General features: G+C 40.2%; 1 protein-coding gene across 8 annotated transcripts in view; it reads right to left on the bottom strand.

Moving 5' to 3' along the window:
• LOC121680863 (membrane-associated phosphatidylinositol transfer protein 2-like) overlaps positions 1–22,500 on the bottom strand; it is a 74,776-nt gene that overhangs the window by 5,877 nt on the left and 46,399 nt on the right. For 6 of the 8 annotated variants that reach the window (XM_042060420.1, XM_042060419.1, XM_042060423.1 and 3 more), the window contains 8 exons: positions 22,054–22,335; positions 20,624–20,772; positions 20,102–20,218; positions 19,572–19,688; positions 19,140–19,288; positions 18,713–18,862; positions 17,783–17,966; positions 17,333–17,461 (listed from right to left, as the gene is read on the bottom strand). In XM_042060420.1, coding sequence (XP_041916354.1) covers positions 17,333–17,461; positions 17,783–17,966; positions 18,713–18,862; positions 19,140–19,288; positions 19,572–19,688; positions 20,102–20,218; positions 20,624–20,772; positions 22,054–22,335 — 1,277 coding nt within the window. The remainder of the gene's footprint in view (positions 1–17,332; positions 17,462–17,782; positions 17,967–18,712; positions 18,863–19,139; positions 19,289–19,571; positions 19,689–20,101; positions 20,219–20,623; positions 20,773–22,053; positions 22,336–22,500) is intronic. The other 2 variants (XM_042060425.1, XM_042060426.1) reach the window with 1 other exon arrangement.

Genomic DNA, 22,500 nt, shown 5'->3' with positions numbered 1-22,500 from the left:
ACAGTAATAAGTATGCTGATATGACTTAATAAATACAAATCACAATTAAATGCATTTAATCTTCATGTTATTTTTTTTGTAAAAATCTATGTTCATATGTTTTGCATTGTCTACATTAGTTTATAATGTAGGCATTAATGTTTGACATTAATGCACCTTTTGCACACTCACCTTGAGAAACCAAAAACTTATGCAAAGATTTTATTTGTGGACTTTTTATCAGCTTTTAACACCATGCAACCTGAGACTCTTGCAGAGATTTTAGCCAATGAATTCTATCTTAATACAGGGATTATTTATTGGATCATTTCTGTCTGATGCGATGACAACATCCATAGGCTCTCCACAAGGATGTGTTTTATCTCCTTTACTATTTATTTTATATACAAATTCATGCACTAGCACTTTTCAAAACAGGCACTTGCCCTACAAATGACACAGCCCTAGTGAGTCTGCTACAGGATGGGGAGGTAGATCATGGGCCAGTTTTAGACTCCTTTTTAGAATGGTGCAATAAGTCACATTTAATTTTAAATACCAATAAGACCAAAGAAATGTCAAAAGATTTTAGAAAATCACAGCAATCCACCGACACTTTTATCAATGGGGAGCAGTGTTTGCTCGTTACTCGTTACTTACTCAAAAAAGTAACCCGTTACTTTACTTAGTTACCCTCTATGGAAAGTAACTTTTTACTTTACTCGTTACTTTTACGTTACTTTTATGATGCTCGACTTCGGGCAGAACCCAATATCTGTTCCTAAATGTGTAGGCCTACATAAAGTTCTACTATTGAGGACATAACAGGTATTTCTTTTGTGCTATTTATTATAAAAAAAATGCCACAAACAGAACACTTTTGAGCACATTGGGCTTATAGGCTTCAACACCACCACTAAAGCCCTATGAAACAATATCAAATAACATAGCCTCGATTCATCTTGGGCATATAGGTGAACACAAAATATATGAGGGCTTATTTTATAGCCTTATACTCTTTCATTAAACAGGCGCTATCATGTGGAGCTATGATTGCACTTCATGCTACTAGCCTCTGTCACGTAGGGTGCCGTGTGGAGCTCGTGCCTATTGCGCAAGCGCGCAGCTGAGAAAGCAGCGTCGCTGTCAAACCTGTCCCTAGGAAAAGTAACTTTGCGCCGATATTAAAAAGGAACTACATTACGTTACCAAATTTTTTGTAGTAGTGCGTTACACTACTTTTTACTTGAAAAAGTAGTTCCGTTACCGTAACTTGTTACCGTAACTCGTTACTTTGTAACACGTTACACACAACACTGATGGGGAGACTATTCAGGTTGTTACATACTACAAATACCTTGCCATTGTACTGGACAACAAGCTTAAATGGGACTCATGAACTGATCTTTTGCACACTAAGACACAGCAAAGAATGTACTTTTTAAAGAAACTGCTTGTTTTTAATGTCAATAACAAAATTCTCCAAATGTTTTATACTGCTTTTATTGAAAGTGTTTTAACTTGCTGTATTACTTGCTGTTTCGGACATGCCACTGAGTCTCAGAAAAAGACAATCAGAAAAACAATTACAATTGCCAGCAAGTTACTTGGGATAACACTACCGAGCAATGAACACATTTACAAAGACAGACTGGTGAGAAAGGCCAATAACATTGTATGTGACTATACACACCCCATGGCATCTCATTTTAAACTACTGCCATCTAGGCGTTGTTTCTGTCCACCCCTCCTGACCAAGAACAGATTCAAATTCTCTTTTATACCACAAGCCATAAAATCTTTAAATTAGTCAAAATAAGCTAGATGTCCAGCTGGCCTGGTCATACCCAAGGGTGTCTAGTGTATTGTAGTGTGTGATGTATGTTCTTCATGTTATGTCTGTCTTTGTCTGATGTATGAACTATTTGTTTGGTGTCATATGTCTGATGTCCTGTCATGAAGTGCCTTGCGGCGATGCTACCTGCAACAACAGCGGCGCTCGGGGAGCAGTGAGGGGTTAGGTGCCTTGCTCAAGGGCACTTCAGCCGTGCCTACTGGTCGGGGTTCGAACCGGCAACCCTCCGGTAACAAGTCCGAAGCGCTAACCAGTAGGCCACGGCTGCCCCCCAAATCATGAAACGTCATCAACGCAGATGATATGTTACACCGGGACCTGATAAACACGCCGCTAAAAGCACAAATGTCTCTGCAGGAACACCGGGAAGAATGGGTAGGAAAATACGAGTGCAATTTGCAGTCGTGAGGACAGGGAAAATAGAGAGCGCAAGTTGCAGCCATGAGGACAGGAAAAGTGCACGGCAGAAGAGGAAGGAGACTCAGGAGGAAGCGAAAAATGCCATACACTTACTTATAATGTTGACTGTTACTATACTGCACATATCTGTCTATATATCTGTCTACGGTTCATACTGAATATCCAAATTTATTCTGTTTTTATAATATTACTGTTAATATACTGCATACTGTATATCTATATTGTATTATTTTTGTTAGCCTTATAATGTTACTGCGACTACACTGCACATATCTGTACATGATATTCATACACTGTTCACACTGCATATCCATATCTATCCTGCTCTTATAAGGCTACTGCTAATACATTGCACATATTTATATTTAATTTATATTACTGTAAACCATACCACTTTCTTAACTGTATACTACTGTCTACACTGCACTATATGTCTTCTACTGCTTATACTGCACCACCTGTCTATACTGTGTGTCACATTGCACTTTTCTGCTTTTTTGCACTTCTGGTTAGACGCAAACTGCATTTCGTTGTCCCTGTATTTGTACTCTACACAATGACAATAAAGTTGAATCTAATCTAATCTTCATTATTTTAGAAGGAGAGAGAGAAGAATGAGTAATCACAGCCTTGACCATGAAGCAAGGACCATGAAGGGATGGCCATCGAAAAGAAATACCTGTATAGGCAGTTACAGGCTACAGAAAGAAGATGCGGAGAGTGATCTCCCAGCATCCTCAACTGGGTATAAATGTTTGTGTATGTGTGTGCATGAGTCCACATGCACATTTCAGGTCCCTGACAGATAGAAAGTGTAGGTGCTTCTCTGACACTCTTCTATTACACCGACATAGGGAGACACTAATAGCATTTACAGCCTAATGACTGCCTTGAATTAACGTGTATACATGTGTCATTTAAAGTCCCCCTAAAGAGTATTTGTATTTACCTTAAAATAACGTTTCCAAAATCATTTTGATGGCACAAACTTTTAATAGGACAAACATCACTCAGAGTAGGTTTTATCGCTTGTAAAATAGCCATATGAAGTTGCTGTTTGGGTAGGAACACTGCACTACATTGGTGCTGCTTTACAGGAATGTAGTTATAGGAACAGTACACTTCTAAATCAGTTCTACTAACTACTCTCCCCCAAAACCATTTTTTCATTTGCATTCGCACTGGCCAAGTGGCCATAGGAACTGATAGGAGGGCGTAAGGAGTGACGCGCTGTCACTTGCTACAGGGTTTAAAATAGGCATGCACTCGCCTTGCCAAATGCGAGTAAATTAACTAACTAGCCTATATTTACAAATGATTTGAATGACCCTCACTGTCTACTGTCGCTTCAAGCATTCCACGGTCGGGACGAATGAAACAGGCATGATGGACTAATGAAGCCAGCAGTTTAATCTATAAACGTTTAACATTGTTGCCATGAATACATACCACAAAATATACACAGAAAGTGCAAACACTTCATTTCATGTTTGGGATATCTATCTATCTATTTCTCTGTCGATATCCTCATCCCCTGCTTCATTCCTCTTCTCGCCCCCATAAGTCTGTCCCAACCACTGCCGCATTTAGTTTAATCTTAACCTAATAAAAAGGAAATATCAATTATCATCAACAATGACAAGCCAGCTGGAACCTGCCACTCGTTTTCTCTCTCTCTCACGTGCGTGCTCAGACGCGTTCTCAATTAAATGGAGTAGCATAGGGCCTACGTTCAAGTTGGATCTTCATAGAGAGGACCCGAAAAGTATCATCTTTATGTAACATGCTGTTGGTGCATGTTGACATTGTATACTTCTCTTACAAGAGTGAAAAACAGTTTGCCGTACAGCTACTATTTATTGGCTAAATGTTGGTCTCTCCTCTGTCTCTCGGTGACCTACGCATAGTGCGTTATGCGTCTGGTGGTGGTGATCACTAATCAGGCAACTTTTTAAAAACATTTTCGCCTACAACCTCCTCACGTTCCATCTTCACCTAACTCCATAGACAATAAATTAAATAAACCATCTTGCTGCTTCAAGGTTTTGCGGCCTCCGTTACATGACATCAGCCCCCCACAAAGAAAATAGGTAAACACAATGCGTTAATATTTCGTGACGTGTTATGTACATGCGTTATGTACATTTTACTTTACTTTACTGGCTAACTCCCTCCTGTTTCAGTCTATGCTCCCTGCTCTGACTCCGTTCGTACTTCTAATTCCTTGTGTTTTCTGGTAAACGCTCCGTTTGTTTCCATCATCTCACACGCTGGTTTCACAGCAAACTGCGCGCAGCCAATGGGCGTATGAAACGTCATCACGTAGCACAGTGGTCATGGGAAATGTAGGAAGTACTGCCAGGGGGATATATGACCAAGAACAGAGCCTAATGCATCATGCATGTAATGCCTCATGCATCACAGGCCAAACTGGCTAGTAAGTTTTTATTAACACCCGCCAAAATAAATTTGAACCCCGCATTTGGTGGGTTGGTGGGTGTTAATTTAGAACCCTGCTTATATCACTGACAACAGTAGTCCAGCCAAGATATTGTCATTTAAAAAGTGAAGTTGCAGCCCTCAACTGATGTTGATGTTGTCATGTTGTGTTTTGGCCTGATGCGCCATCCTCCACCTATCTACTAATCACGAAGTCAGTAGTGTTTCGGCATCCTGGTTGCCAGTTCTGCCAGTCAGGGGGGAGGGGGACGGGATACACCGCTCTACAGTAATTTAAAGTGATTGCAGTACCAGTTTTGGCCACAATCTTACATACGGTTCCTTTAACTTCCCATGGAAAGTTTCCAGAAATTTACCGGACATTTTCCGCCCCTTTGCAACCCTAGTCGTAAAGTTAGCTAGTTCAAACTACACCTCTCGACCTGTGGTAGAAGCATAGTAGAAAAATTTCAGGGGATTTTCATGTGAAAGACTGCACTAACTCCAGATTTGTGTACAAATTGATAATTATAAACGGATTTAAGTTTCTGGTTGATATTATACACTTCTAACCACCATACATCCATATTTTAAAATGGCTTAGGCATAAAATATATTATTTGAAAGCCAATTTGCAGCCACATGCACACAAGTAAAAGTCACACATCTGCAGATAATAATACAAGGTGCACGCTTTTGATCAGTCAGTTGAGAATATGTAGCCTTTGATTTTAACCTTGTCATGGAGTGGGGGGATAATATGATCTGCATAATAGATAGACTTATAGGTAAACAATGGTGAGAATATTGTAGTCAAAATAACTATTTCAATCCAGATTCGAACTCTTGGACAGCTGACTGTCATGTGCTGCACATCGCAGGCTATCATCAGCCTTATTGCACTGCACCACAGATATGACGGTGTAAACAAGTGAATAGAGGGTAAATAACAATAGAGTATACAACAGTTTCACCAGCACATTTAAATGACTAATGTTTAAAAGTGAATTCAAAGCAGTCGTTAATTTACAAGGTCGGCCTATATGAACCAATGAATTAACTTGATGACCCTGAATTACAAAAAAAAAAAGAGAGAGAGATGATTTCATACATCATTACTGTAAGTCTGTTATTTGCAGGTGTCAGTCCGCGTGTTAGGCTACTATATGTAATGACCACCTTAGTCCAGACTACTGAACTTTGGATACTATCATGGTCAAGACTTACAAAGTACTATGTAAGTATGATAGTTTTGGGAAACAGTTTTAACTTAGATGTTGGTTAGTTGACTGGTGCTGCCTGAGAAGAGGACTGGACTGAAACACCTGCACAACCAAGCCAGCTTGGAGGAGAGGATATGCATTGAACCTGCTCACCAATGCCAGCAAAAAGAGGAACCTCCTGGCCCAGACATCAATTGTGGTTTTATTTTGTGAAATAAAAAGACCATACATTTGAGTAATTCTTGCCTAATTATTATTATGTTTATTAAAATGTGTATTTTATAAATATGTTGTAATTGCATTGGCAGTAAGTTGCTAATGGCAATTATTCATTCCCTTTGACACATGAGAAACATTAGAGTGGACAGTGTTGCAGTGGCTCTCATTTTTTTCTACAAATGCTGACTTGCACTACATACTTGGTTTCCCTCTTACTTTGTAACTTTTTCCACCAAATGTATGTAATAAATTACTTTTTGTTCAAATTCACTTTTGGTGTGGTCTCCCCATTGCTCCACCATAAGCCATGTGCACCATGACAAATGTCTTATGATTTAAGTTACACACATGCTGTCTGGGGATTAGTAAACTATATGCATGTGGGCCTACTAATGAATTTAAAAACAGTACGTGTATTTACTATTGTTGATGTTGAGACACTTGCATACTGTACTACTACACCTGTGTTGGCCCTGAATGAAATAGTCTAGCTACCCAGGTTAACATTTCTTGCACTTTATCACAATACTAAAGCGTCTGATACCTTAGTGATTGAGTTTATGTACGACACTATATGAACACAGATTTCTTCCTAAGATAGTTTTGCTGTAGTCCAACTCCAGTGTGAAATAACTAGACTAGCACCTTGCAAAATCAACTTTTTTGCTGACGCAAATGTAACCAGCTGAACACCACATTTGACATTACTTGTATACTGCAAAGATGACGTTTAGTCTCTGTGTTTTGAGATAAAATGCAGAAGGCCGAACTTCGTTATGAGGTAGGACAACATTGTTACTGTCTTCCTTCCCATAAGCGACATAAAGGCACTTTGTGATTATCTGAAGCCAACTGAGTAGCCAACTGGAAATGTAGCTTACGTTATAACGGGTATTGAGAGTTTGACTACTAATGTGGACGAGGAAGATGAACAGTGCCTATAGTAGCCTACGAACAGGTTGGCATATTTAGCGAACCGATTTGTAGCCTAAAGATACATTTATAACGAAACTCAATATCCAACATGACAGTAGCCAAGGCTATTTCAGTGTTTTCAAGCAGGCCTAGCTTCAGATAGTTAGCTTCAGACAACCCCAAGTAGGCCTAGGCTAGCTTATATTGGTCACAGACGCGGTAAAATAGGCTACAAGTTTGACGTGCTGCGTGGCGCTCAATAAAACCTTAAAACGAAAGAGTCAGGGCTAATTGTATTTCACCAGATACATATTCCATCTTCTCCCCTATACAGTGTAAAATATAGGCTATCTATTTCGCACTGACGACTTAAATTCTCCCTTTTTCATACGTGTTTAGACAGTGTTTCACGAAGATTCTAAGAGACATTCACCTAGAAATTAACAGCTGATCGGAACGTGATTATTACGTCATCCGGAACTTTTTCGCAAGCCGGAACTTATTGTTCATGACAGTACCACTGGTGGTTATACAGACTCTCTATCGGCGTACTCCAAGATGTTTTTTCATAAAGACAAAATAATCACTTCAAAATATATGTATTAAATATTGTTAACCACACGATCACCAAAGGTAAATTCAAACTAGTTAGGTTAGGTCTTTTTGTCTTTCTTGGAAAAAGAATGAAAAACAAGGCAAAACAGTATATACAATGCAAAACATGTAGTTAAATTGGTTACTACTCGAAGTATAACTCTATAGCTAAAAAATGCAATAAGTTTTCATCTTTTTTCAAAAAATCCTTTTTTTTTTTTAAATCTGGAACCTCCAGCTACAAATAGATGGAAATTTAACTTGATGTCAGAGTTCAGCTTGATAGACCACAACACACTTGAAAAAACGGTACAGAATCTCAGGTCTTCCACATGTGGCTTAGACATTTTGCCAACCAATTTCTTTAAAACTGTTTTTCACCTTATAACAGCAGATGTCCTTCACATGGTAAATGTATCACTGCTGTCTGGCAATTGCTAAACAATTACAGGCCCATATCCAATCTACCTTTTATTGGCAGACTCAGACTCAGGTACAGACTCAGGTAAAACATCAGTCCTAGTGCTACTGGACCTTAGTGCAGCATTTGACACTGTTGATCACAGTATTTTATTACACAGACTAGACGCTAGGTTAGATTTACAGGCATAGTTATCAACTGGCTGAAATCATATCTACAAGAAAGGAGTTTCTTTGTTGCCATTGGAAACTGTACCTCAACACCAATGTCCTTGACCTGTGGTGTTCCCCAGGGGTCGATCTTGGGGCCACTATTATTCAACCTCTATATGCTCCCACTTGAACAAATCATCCAAAATGGTTTGATTTCATATCATAGCTATGCAGATGACACACAAATTTACTCTGTCACCAAACAATTATGGTCCCCTTGAATCTCTGTGTCAGTGTATAGAACAAATCAACACCTGGATGTCTCAAAACTTTCTTCAGCTGAACAAAGAAAAAACTGTAGTAAGTAGTAGTAATTATATTTGGTAAAAAAGAGGAAAGACTTACAGTATGGTTGCCACTGTCCTTGACACAAAAGGGTTGAAAGCAAAGGATACTGTTAAAAATCTTGGTGTATTCATTGACTGTAATCTAAATTTCAACAGCCACATGAAAGAGATAACTAAATCAGCTTTTTACCACCTCAAAAATATTCCCAAACTTAGATGGATGATGTCAAAAAATGATTTAGAAAAACTCATTCATGCATTTATCTCCAGCAGGGTTGATTACTGCAATAGACTTTTCTACTGCAATGGATTATTCTTTATTTTTAAATGATTTTACCTTGTGCATTTTATGTTTTTTATTTTTATTATTATTATTATGATCTTTACCTTTTAAACTATTATTTCACTATTGCCCTTTTATTTTTTTTATTTGTTATTACTGTCTGCTTTTGTTTATGCAAAGTACATTGAATGACCTCTGTGTATGAAATGCTCTATATAAATAAACTTGACTTGACTTGACTACTGTATTTTAATGCCTGTGTTACATGGCAACTGGCTCCCATGTTAACTTGCTGTGTTGATGACGTTTCACGATTGGTGACGAGTCTTTGACAGATGCGGCTGCTTGCAGATTTGTCACTTTCTGATATAAACTAGAGACAAACACAAATATGCATGACATGTTTAAATGTCAAAATTGTCTATAGTACTACATGCACTGGACCATGAATATGCCACTCAAAACAAACACCTTAATAGCATAAATTAACTCCACGTGGGCATCGAACCACTAATAAGTTAAACTGCTTGCTTGATAATCAGATGTCTACCCGCTTGCGCCACGAACCAGCTGACAGCACAAAGAGAAATTGACTTGACTTGTACGATTAAAAGAAGTCAGCTAACGTTATTATCATTGTAACAAGTTAACATCGCTGGTCATGTTATCTGGCTACTGTGTTATCTTGCTACCGTTCCCCAAGCCATTTAGTAGGCCTTCAAAATATCATGGTTAAGTTTTCACTGAGATTAGGCTGAGGCTGTGGCGGACGAATTACGACCCTGGTTACACTGACATGTAAACATGGGTAAACATGGGTTTGGTATTTTTTTGATACTTTATTTCTCAATTCACAAACTGGTGCATCTCCTGTGGCGCAACATGTTAATGTCAGTAATCCTTCCTCAATTTCCTTAGACCAGTAATCCTTCCTCAATTTAGGCTACAGATAGACTAGGTGGCCACCAAGAGCCTGACCAGCAGTCAGTGAAAAAAAACTTTGAAGACCTACTGGCTTGGGCAACTGCTGTACTAGCAAGACAACAAGGTAGGTAGCCATATACCATGATCAGCCGTGTTAACTTGCTACAATCATAATAACATATCAGCTGACTCCTATTAATTGTATGGCCTAAGTCAAGTAAATTTCACTGTGATTTGTCAGCTGGTTCGTGGCGCAAGTACGTAGATGAGTGGTTATCATGTAATCAGTTTAATTTAGGAGGCAGGTTTGATACCCACTTAGAGTTACTATTAGGCTATTTATTTTTCTGGTGGCATATTAATGGTCCAGTGCATGTAGTGTACTACAGACAATTTTGACATTTAAATATGTCATGCATATTTGTATTTGTTCGTCTCCAGTTTCCATCAGAAAATGACAAATCTGCAAGCGGCCACATCTGTTGAAGAAATGTCATCACTCGTGAAAGTTCACCAACGCAGCCAGTTAACATGGGTGCCAGTTGCCATGTAACACCGGTTCTCCCATAACGTTAGATCAATGCACCAAATCAGGGCGATTTTAGCGAAATAACGTTCCTGTGACAGGCTATCAAATATTGAACAATGGGATAACTTTTCATCATCACCTTTATTGATACCTGAAATGTTGACATTGCTGATATACAGAGATGTAGCCTACCAAGAGGCAGCTGCAGACAACGACATTCAATAGGTTCAACCAGAGCCTTATAGATATCTATAAGGCTCTGGGTTCAACTTGTCCCTTGCCTACCAGGTGGATGTACACAAAGCTATAAAACCTAGAATATGTCACATGAAAAAACGTTCTTCCCAAAATGGTCTCAATGGTTTGTGCTGATTTGTGCCGCCAAAAGATACATTTGTGCTACTATGTTTTCTAAGTTATTATGGTTTATTTATTACATCGTTTGTGCTATGTTTGTGCTGATTTGTGCCGTTAAAAATAACATTTGTCTAGCTATGTTTTTTAAGTTATCATGTTTTGTTACAGGTCATTCAGCCCCTCATCAGTGTCCACGAGAGACTTACAAGAGATAATTTCCCCTGTGTGAGTATATTTCCCCTGTGTGTGTATATTCACTCCAAGTTGGCCAAGTTGGCCTTGACTCATCACTGCACTGTACCCCATATTCTCTAAAATAAACAAATGTATTTCTTCAATAATGTTATGCATAAGAATTACAGTGGATTGTGTACACAAGCAGCACTTACTTTTGCTGACCCAATCGTCTCCAAGCCACCATGGATATGAAACTTTTTGCAAATACAGTAGCAAAAACAGAAAGGTAGGAGGCAGCAAAGCTAGGAGTTATTTCAGATGGACAAGAAGGTAGGCTAAATTGGTATGTTTGTCAAAACAATGTTTAAACATTAAGGTCATACGACAGTAAACTAAAACTAAAGGTACATTTGTCCTTTTTAACACTTTATAAAGTTGACTAAATTAATAGAGGCTACTCTTTAACTGGCAATTGAGCCAAGTTCCAATTGTAAGTTTAACTATAAACCTAAGAAACAGCTTCCTTGCACTTATAGTCTAGTTGCATCTCCCATAGGCCCAATAGTGAACCCAGAAATGTTGAGTACCCTAAAGTTTTATTGCAGACATGTCATGTATAGGACTAGTGGATGGATTTCAACTTGGTTACCAAAAGTTGCACCTTGGGCAATTTGCATAATTAGCATAATAAGATCATTAAAGCGTGAATAGAGTAAAAAAAATAAATTATAGCTACAGGTATCATCATGAAATTTTCTCAGTTGATTACTTATGTTAAGATGAGAAAAAAATGTATTGCATGTTTTTTCAATTTTAAAGTTTAAATATGCAAATGAGGCCCTCTCTCATTAATCCTCTCGCACTTATTTGCTTACCAAAAAAATCAGATCGTTTGATAAAGCCAGGCTCAAAATGATTTTTCCAAGGGAAAACACGTATACTTAGGGTTCGAAAACACGTATACTTGAGTTGGTAAAAACCTTTAAGGAACCCGGTCAGGAGGCAGTGTTAACCTATTACCATTCCGGCTTTCATCATGGCCAGGATTGAGCGACTTTTGTTAGTGGTTAGTGGATATTTGCTGTGCAAATATGACTCAAAAGTGGATTCCCAAAAATCCCATGGACTCAAAAGTCCCTCCCAGTTTACACCACAAATTTCAAATTAGCATAGATTTAGGCAGGCGGAAGGCTGGGGAAGCAGTGGTAACTGCAAACTGTTTCGATTTCTGATGATAACTTCCTATATGTTCGGGCCGTGGGTGTGCAGAGGGCTGTAGCGCTGGTGCAGCAAAAGTTGAATATTTCTCAACCTTTTTTGACGGAGGCAAATGTAAAATGAACAAGACGGGTCTCCAGTACTGCATTCAAAGTAAGCGTGTTCGTTCATGAAAGACTCTAACCCCTGCTCTAACTGCAGCAGACTGACTAGCAACTTCTTTTCAGATCAAGAAGAGAATCTGGAATGGCAAAATGTGTGCAGGTGAGTGCAATTTTCCAAACCATAATACATAATTTTAGTTATTTAAATGTTTCACATATGTGATGTGTAACATACTAAGTTAGAATACTTAAACATGTTGGTTGCCATGTGAGTGCAAACACATGGAATATCTTTATAACTGATATTAATATGTCGCAGGATCCTACTCAATGTGTGGACAACCCACAAGGGTCTGGTGTGAAGATGTACGAGGACCAGACATTTTACAACTCTCCTCTACCGCAGGTAGTAATGTGTCATGACTAAACCTTACATAATGCCTCAAAAGTCATACCATTGTTATGCCGCTGTGTAGTGCAGTGTTTACCACCACCAAGTAAACCACACTCAAAGCAACAATGAGTATGAGCCTTTTCTGTCAGTGTTGAAAAAGACATGATCAGCAAGCTCTTAATCTCTTACATGACAAATCTCTCATTTAAACTGCAGTGAATCAAAAATGTATGGCACCTATTTAATAAACTGCAAAAACTGTTTATCAAACCAAGTGTTATTACTCTTATATTAAGATCAAAAATCTAGTTGGTGTTAGGATTTTCTTGTAAGATCATTTTGACTTAATGTAATAAAGAGTTTGGTTTATTTTAAGACGTCTTACAGTATATCAAGACAAATTTGCTAAACACACTGGCTTGTTTCAAGCCCATGCACCACCTACATCCACCCACCCCCTTCACATGTGATGCATCACAATATTAACTCCATCAACTCCAAAACTAAGTTTTGTTGATACATTGTCTAAAGAAGATTTCATGTCATCTACATCTTGTAGGAGTCTATTGAAATGAAACCAATGAAAATAGTGCGAATATGTGGGTGAGACCCTCAAATCTTAGATGGGAATAGCTCATTGTGGCTATCAGCAACCCGTTCATGGTCAGATTAACCTGCATTTATTGTTTCTGCATTTCTTCTATGATTCAACTCTACTTTACAAGCACAGTTACATTCTATGATTCAACTCTACTTTACAAGCACAGTTACATTCTATGATTCAACTCTACTTTACAAGCACAGTTACAGTTCGGCATGCTGTGTACATGCAAGTGTTGGGTTAATATGTGTTTGTGAGAAAGTCACAATAACAAACATGATGTGTATCACCTCTCAGGCCCCTGTGCAGTGTGTCAACAATCCAGAAGGGTCTGATTTTCTGGTTTACTATGACAAGACTTTCTACAAGAGCCCCCATTCCCAGGTATGGACACTTCACTACACTACATTACACTCACTACACTACATTACAGTGTGTTTTATTAGTGACAGGGTGACAGGCCTGTTGTTCTGACCGCTTTCTTTCATCCCTGTCTCCAGGCAAACATACATGGTCGAATCAACACAACTTCAGGAACAGTGACATTTTTCCAGTGATACATTAAAAAATGAGTGGTATGTGTTAACACCCTAAAATGTATTGCTTTGTTCAATCTGACATAGCAGGAATAGGGCTGATAGTTATGATGACTCTATAACTGTCAAATAAACTAACTATTCACCCTCTGCCTATCTTGCAGAGATTCCTTTTAGACCTGCACTGCACTTCCAGTTTCTTATGGTCGTCTACTGCCAACCATCAACCTCAGCACAGTGCCTGCACTTTTTTCAGTTCCCTATGGTTGATATACTGTAGCGCTACTGCCAACCAGTAATCAGCCTCAGCAGTGGTGCCAAGGCCTTCTTATCTGCTGCATTCAAGCTCTGGAATAAATCCCTCTTTCTCTCTGCTTGCAATGCTCTACTCTTTTACACTGTAAATATTTTCAATATTTTTTATTATTTTACACATAATGATTTTATGATGATTGTATCCTATTGATGATCTCTGGATGTTTTAGAGCCATCAAACGCTTACACACACACACACATTTTTTTCTGTAACCTGTAAAATCTTATTGTGTCAAATCTTGAATGTCAATCCAAAACTGTATTGCTCAGGGTAGGCTTACAATGAACTTGACCTAAATAATGAACTTTCCCCCCTGTGTGCCACAGGTTTTTCTCAGCTTTGTATTTTCTGTTACTTTCCCTAAATTGTCTTTTGGTATTAAATGGCTAAAATGCAAGTGTGTAGCATGCACTCCCTGTATGTCCCTAAATATCACAATCAGGAAAAGAGACTCCAAACAAGCACTTTCCTTCTGCAGAGATGCAGTCGTTGTCAAAATACCAACAAGCTGTTTGATGTTGTGCTCCTTGCCCTTAGGGAATGACAGATATCAGAGTCCTGCACGGGTCCGTTTTTGGAGACCAGTCCCCGCCCGTACCGTAAAGTTCAGCACCAGACCCGTCACCCGTGATAATATCACAATTAAATCCGCACCCGCCCAGGCCCGTTACCCGACCCGTGCCCGCGATAAATCACACGGGAGCTAAAATCATGCCGCTAGGGTGCGTTTAGATTTCTAGGCTAGTCTCGCACCCTTTCAACATCACAATAGGCTCTCTAAAACAGCCTTACGAGTGCTTTCTTTCGCGCTATTGGAGCACAAATATAGCCTAACCTAATACAATTATTTAACGCGCCCCTGTCAACTTTCATATTTGATTTGAGTATTTCACATTCAATCTAAATCTTAAGCTAATGAACAGCGTAAAGTGCGCTTTCTTCAAGTAGCCTAACATCGGTAGCCTACCTTTAAATAGGCGATGTAACATAACTCGTACATGTTTCTTTAACATTTCGCATTAGTTCTAAATCGTATAATAACGAGCCATAGCCCAAAGCTTGCTGCATCAGAACATTACACAAATAAACGTATTAATATTACAAGAAAAAATACAACCATGAGCATCACAAACAGCTATATGTAGGCCTATGCTGGCATACAAATATTGCACATATTTTTCTAAAAATACTGTTTTGGTTTTTATTCGCTATCCGCCCGCAATTATCCGCCCGTGAATTTTAGGAATGTCTCAATCTATCCGTTCGAGCTACTTTTATGCGGGTACCGGTTCGGCACAGGCATAGGCATTCATTGAGCCTTGAGGCATTCATTCTCCTTCATTGATATCTGATCTAGCCTACTTCAAGTAACCACTTTTTGCTTTGTTGAATGCTTCAGACTTTCAGACAAAATCAAGACGTCCCCTTTTGTGTTTGATAGTGTCAGATTGTCTATCAATTTAAATTTAATTTCAATTTCAATTTAATTTCACTTATAGAGCGCCAAAACATTACATCTCATGGCGCTTTACAGAGTGTTAGACTATCATTGTATGTATCATTGTCTATCATGTTGTAAGAAATGTCTAGCCTTAAAGACATATATACATATATCCATATGTGTGTGCTGTATGTTACTAGAGTGTCCTCTTTAACTTTGTATGTGTGCAAAGTTATTCATAAAAGTGTATGGGTGAACAGAAATTGGGTTGATGAAAGTTGTTTTACATCAGTGGCATTTTTCCTCAAGGTGATTGACCAATAATCGCTAAGACCAATAACCATCATTTGCTTCGTCATGAAGCTAGTTATGGTAACATCAATATTGTGAAAAGGGGTCAACAAGGTACAGTAAATAGTGGATAACAATAACATACGTCGGTTAGCCAACACCATTATTTAACGCCTAATTCTCTTAATACACATGTACAGTAAGTACACATGTATTTGGACAGTCTTTTTTCCAAGAGGAACTTCAGCTGTCACAAAATGTGGTGGAGTAAAAAGTAAGATATTTGGCCTAGAAATATACTGGAGTAAAAGTAACAAGTTTAACAAAATTGAAATACTATATCTGTTGTATAGCCTGCTTGTGATAATCTGTTATTAGTCAAATATAGAGTACTGTATGTCACAATTCCATTTCATTAACAGAATGTTGAGAGAGAGAGGAGTAGTTCGCACACTGAAAGAATTGACTTAAACAAAGTCTACATCAAGAGTTTGTCCATTTAATTTTGGGAGCACGAGCAGACGTTTCAGCCGTCCGGCTATTCTCAATGCTCAACGCACCTGGCTAAAACTCTAGATCATCTGAGCGCAACAATACTCCCCTGCATATTAACAGAATGTTTACAACATACCTTAATGTTTACAACATACCTTAAAATACTTTAAAAACATAGTATGTTTTCTACTCTTTCAGGTGGTTGTTGAGCATAGGAACAAATTATGCAGCTATGTGTGCAAAAAGCTTTGGAACAGCTTTGGGACTTTCACACTCCAGCAACACAACCTGTTTATTCACTAGTCATTTTACTCCTGCTGACAGTAACCTTATCAGCAGATGGCGCTCTGTGCACATAGAATACTAGTAGGACTGTAATGCTGAAACCTCACCACCAGCTTTATGGTGTGCATTGCACTTGAGGTTAGCGGGGGACACTAGGGTCAGTGATGATTCGAAGTCTACTGTAGGCCTATGTGAAAGTCAGTTTAAGCAACCAGCAGTGACTTCATCTTAGAAAAGAAAAAGAAAACTTACTGTTTAGCCTACTTCATAGGAAAGCGTCTCCCTAGTTTAACCCTTTCTCTTTGCACAATTCATATTTCCCCCATGGAGACCAGAATGTATTTTAAGCTCTCTCTCTCTCTCTCTCTCTCTCTCTCTCTCTCAGAGCTTCATCAAAGTTAAAGGCGAACTATGCCGTTTTTTTTTTTAGCTTAATTTACCTTAATTTACCTTAACGTAACAACTTCTGAGTCATTGGAATGGTTATATGACTTTTTTCGGGTTGAATGGTGGCCGTCTCGTTTCCCCCTAGCGCCTGTGAGCGGAAAAACCACCCTTTCAATTTTGGGCCTGCGGGCTGACAGCCTCAGTGTCAGGAAGTAACGAGTGTGACGAATTGCTTTTCTGCATTTAAATACACGGCAGGCACCGGCTAGAACAAGGTAGCGATGGAGCAGCAAAAAAGAAGCAAAAACCGAGAAAACAGCGAAGAAATTGCCAATACTGCATAGTTTCTCTTTAAGCTCTTTGGTCACAAAATATAAAAAAAAAAAATCTCAGTATCTGCAGTTGGGCACCTGACCACTGACCAGCTTACCTGGCACTGGTGCTGCATCTTCTTGGTGGGTCGTCCGACTATGTAGATGTTTGAGGGTGGCAGGCCAATAGAGGCGTACACAGAAACATCCTTAGTGGAGCCGTATGCAGCAAAGATCTTCATGTGAGCCTGCACAGGACAACAAAGAACCAAAAAACAAGACATTAAGAAAATATAGAGCCATTGAATGGCAAACACACAGGGATTGGTGTCCTGTGTGAAGGGAACACATGTGGCAAACAGGCACACCTCTTACATATAAATGACTTGTAGTTCTAGTTGTCTGAGTGGATTTTGCGCACACAGACACACATCAGTTAGCCTATAGCTCCCCTTTAGCTATAGGCTAGCTATAGGCACACACAGAGAAGGGTATGTATCCTCTTATCTACTGTATCTCTGGGGTAATTGGCATGTTCCTTTAAGTGTATTATGCACACACATTCTCACCTCACAGATAAGAGATTTGAGGAAGTTGCCTTTGTGGCGCAGCGGGTCGTGCACGAGGCCGTCGCAGAAGGACACGATGCCGTGGGGGAAGTTGTGCTGCGAGAGCCAGGCCACCACGCGCTGCTTCTGCATGTCCGGCCGCCCGGTCACATACACGATCATGTAGCCCAGGTCCTGCCAGTGCCTGTCCGAGCAGGACACAAAAACACACTTTACACCAGTCTTAATTGATTATTTCTGATTTATTTCATTCGTTTTAGAGGCCCTTCATATTTTATTAATATTTTTATAAGCTCTTTTTTCATTTGCAGAGATAAAAAGTAAGCACAAATTTCTTTGTACATGTACAATGACAATAAAGATATATTTGTTCATTCTATTTCAGATCACTTCTCATCAAATCATATTACGTTAGACCTTACCAATAGTCTTGTATCCTTCATATCAGTTTTAAAGCTAGAACAGACAGTTTTTGACTTTGGGTGAGCCACATTCAAAGGTGCAAACTTATCCCTGCAGTTACATTCCACCAGTATTAAGGGCCGTTCACACAGGGAACGATAACTACTGTATAAAGATAGCAATAACTAAAAAACGATAAAAGCATCCACACTAACTAACGGATGCTGTCATTCATATTAGCGATAGAGTGATACATTTTTGCTGTTATCTTTCTTGATGTGAACGGCCCTTTATTTTACTTTGTGGTGTGCCAAACAACACCCCTTAGCGGTTCTAAATTCACTGTAAACAACAGACCCTTGGGAGCTTACTGCTTACATTTCTAATGCAAGAATGAAATAATATAATACACTGAATGAAGTCAAAGTATGTGTGAGTCACTGTGCACAATGTGAGCATCAGTGGTCTTCAGTCAGCGGAGTCAGAGAGGTCAGAGAGGTCAGCGGAGTCAGAGAGGTCGAGTCATACCTGACGACGTCCACCGCCCCGGCACGGACCTTGGGGTCACTCCCCATGATGGACACGCTGGCGGCAAAGGAGCCGTCGATACTGAACACCACAAACTCAGTGCCTCTGGGCAGCACGGTCAGGTAGCTGTCCGCAGACGTGTGGTCTCCTCTGATGAATCATAAATGACAGGACATTATCAAGGTTTCTAACTGTTATGTTTGAGCTATTTGCTTAGAATTGCATGGACTACATACTATACTATACTATACTATACTATATCAAACAGTTATTTTCTGAACAAGCTGGAGGAGTCTCAATTGCCAGTTTATGTCCCTCGCAAATCCTACTATATACTGTCAGTGTAAGGACACTTAATTTAAGAAACTTTAAATCCTAGTGCTCATTTTGCTTTTCTCAATCAAGTATCAATGTAATGGCCACCCACCTGACCACCATCTTGACTGGGTAAACCCCGATACCGAGGCGCTTGCTCTCAGGAATGTTGTAGGAGATACGGCCGCTGCTATTGGTCAGCTCCATGTCAAAGTACACCCAATCCCCTGATGGAGGCTGCATCATAATGTGGATGTCCACCTATGGGCAGGAGAACATAGCAGTAAACACACCACGCACGCAGGCATGCACGATTCACACACACACACACACACACACACACACACACACACACACACACACACACACACACACACAATCACACAGAGGGGAGTGTAAGTGAAAAGGGGTTGTGATGTGTTTCCAACATTGTTTACAAAGGGCTTTATATTTTTCCCCACACTTGTGACCTGTGGACATACCTGAAGACCTTATACAGTATTATACACAAGTGGTCATGCACATGTGTCTAAGTCCAACTTGCCTTCTCTCCAGTGAGAGTGACCATGTCGAGTGGGCCATACATGAAGCGTCCGGTGACCACCTGAGGGCCGTCTTCCGTGAACACAGCATCATTCACACGGTGGTTAGCCGTCACATTCTATAACGCAAACACACACGGGTCAGTGCAGGACATGCTACTCACCCAACACAGCTAACCATTTTCTTCAGGGGTTAATGTAAAGCCTGATGACTCTGATGTCTGTCCTTAGCTACTGATTGTGTGGTCTGATGTTTGTGTAAAATTGAGTAAAATGAATTAAAGTTAAGGTAAAGACTATGGTGTTTGGGTGAGTCTGTATGTGTTTATGTGTGTGTGCATGCTATATGTAAGGAATAATGTATAGATCGCCGGTCATTATTGGGAAAATAAGTCCCGACAGGGCGAACCGGACCCCGACGTGCCAGCATTGAAGGCACTTCTCCCTTTCAAGTCAATGCAGCATTCTACTTGCACTGTGAAGAGCCGTATAATTGTGCGTACAGTATGTATGTATTCAGACTGAGACTCACTCTAATTTTGACATGGGTCCTCTTCCTCAGCCACTTCTCGCGTGGTTTGGAGGGGGTGAACTCGGTCACCTCTTTCCCATCCAGCTCTAGAATGCTGGAGCTCTCATGTCTCATCACCTACACATGGAGCAAGAACAGAGGCCTGAGTTACACAGAGGAAAAGGTTACACGGCATTATATATATTAGCAATGAAACTGTAAACCGTGACTCAGCATAATGTAAATGGAAGACTTTATAGTGCATGTTCCTCCTGTGTATGAGTGTGTAAATGTTACAGCAAGATATCCTCTCTTGTGAGAATATGAGTATGTGTGCATGTGCATATAAGTCTGGCCTAGTTTGAAACATGCACATGTGCATTCAATTGTACTGTGAAAATATACGTGCTAAGCAATATTTAAAAAATCCAAGTATATATTATTAATATATAATCACATTTATTATATTTATTTATTATAGTGATAACAGTAAGCTACATAGTGTTTTGCACTGATATTGAGGGACCTTCTGGGGACCATCACCTGTCTGAGCAGGAAGGACACCACATCTGTGGACTCCCAGTAGGAGGCGTGAAAAAGGTGTGGCAGGGCTACTGTGGGGAATGCTGTCAGCGCGTCTGGGCAGTAGAGGGCAAAGTCTACCCGCTTAGTGCCCCACCACCGGCCTGCAACTACAATACACACACACACAGGACTGTGAGATCTAAACCAATCCAAGATCCAGTCACTAGTAGCTGACTGGGGGAGGTGGGGGTCACATAATTTGAAGGACTGCTCTAATCCGTAAAGGTTTCATGCAAAACAGGAGCAACCAAGGGCCTAAAAAAGAAGGTAAGTTGGGAGATGTTCTGATATTGAGCAGACGCATCCCACATTCACAACGTCTCTCAAGGCAGGACACATCTCCTGTTAGTGAGGGAAAAACTTTGCTTTCGCCACAGGAGGAGCATCAAAGGGCAGACTCAGCATTAGTCATTGAGTACAGTATGCACAAGGCACCATGTGCAGGAAGCAAAGGGGGCATGGAAATGAAAGATACTGATGATGACCTCTCAGAATGGAACTAGAATGGACCCGCAATGCAACTAGGTGGAACCTGAAATAGACCTGGAATTGGAAAATGTAAATTCTCCCTGAACCAGAGAATATGAAATATGAAGACATCATCAGGTTACCCTAACAGGAACACCAAGTGCTGGGATTGAGAAGGCAGGTTTTGGCCCAGCTCTAGGGGACAAAGGGAAAGGCAGCACTCCTGAGATCCAGTATAAAAAGCAGCGGTAAAGGGAGACAAGGAGTTGGGGAAATGGAATAACAGCTGAGGAGTGATAGTGCCAGGGGCTGAGGAGGATGCATTCATGGGCAAACAGGCCAAACGTCACAGCTAACGCTAACGCTAGCTGTGCTAGGACAGGCTAGGGGTCAGAGGCAGTGAGCTCTGGCATGCAGACAGTGCAGCTATGGGGGGGCACTGACATACGCAGGCTGCACAGCCCCAACTCACAAACTCACATGTTCACATTACACAGTGTACAGGCCTCAAATCTCACTTTGCATATGGGTCAGCTAAAGATGTATGAGTAAATCAATAAACTAGCTATCTGATATGACAATGAGCAGCCCAAGTTATCTGAGAATATAACCATGCTAATATATCTACAACTGTAACATAACTGTATTTCAATATTTGTTATGTTTCAGTATACTGGGCACTTAGCTGTGCATACACCATACATTCAGGTAATTGTATTTAAATGTGTAATTGAAATAAATAAGTGGTAGACACACAAAAAGTGTGGTAAGCATTTAACATGCACAATATTTGTTGACCGTTAACTGTGTAATGGACGTGTGGGGGAAAAAATAAAACAGATGCGAGTAGGTTGGGAGCTGGTTGATTTGGGCTGCGTTCTACTCCGCTCCTCTTCTGCCTCAAGGGGGCGGGGGAGTACCTTGTTCGACGTCCAGCCGACTCGCTGGAGGGGTGGGACAGGACCCCAGCAGCGTGGGGCAGGAGCCCAGCAGGGTGCTCTGCGAGCCCAGCGGGCTGCTTCTCTCTGAGGGGGCCAAGGGGGACGAGTCCCCCCCATCCGTGTCTGCGGGGGCCTTAGAGGGCCGCAGTTTGAGCCGAAGCTTAGGGGAAGGGCTCCGCGAGGTGAGCCTAGTGTACGGGAAGGCCAGCTGGGTCAACAGGCTAAGCTTTTTGGACGGGCTTTGTTGTTGGCATGAATGGGCTATGAGATGGAGGATAAAAGAAGAGCGTTACAGGGCAAATCAATGGAAAAAGAGTGGATAATGACTTATCCTGAGAGACCTGTTAGCATCAAAAGATTATTTTGTGTTTTAAGATGATCATATCAAGATTTAATTTAGTTTACTTTAGTTTAGTTTAGTCTAGT

The sequence above is a fragment of the Alosa sapidissima genome, chromosome 13 (assembly GCF_018492685.1).
Source record: "Alosa sapidissima isolate fAloSap1 chromosome 13, fAloSap1.pri, whole genome shotgun sequence".
NCBI lineage: Eukaryota > Metazoa > Chordata > Actinopteri > Clupeiformes > Clupeidae > Alosa > Alosa sapidissima.
Note: the sequence above shows the minus strand (reverse complement) of the source record. Positions and strands in the feature narration are given on the sequence as shown.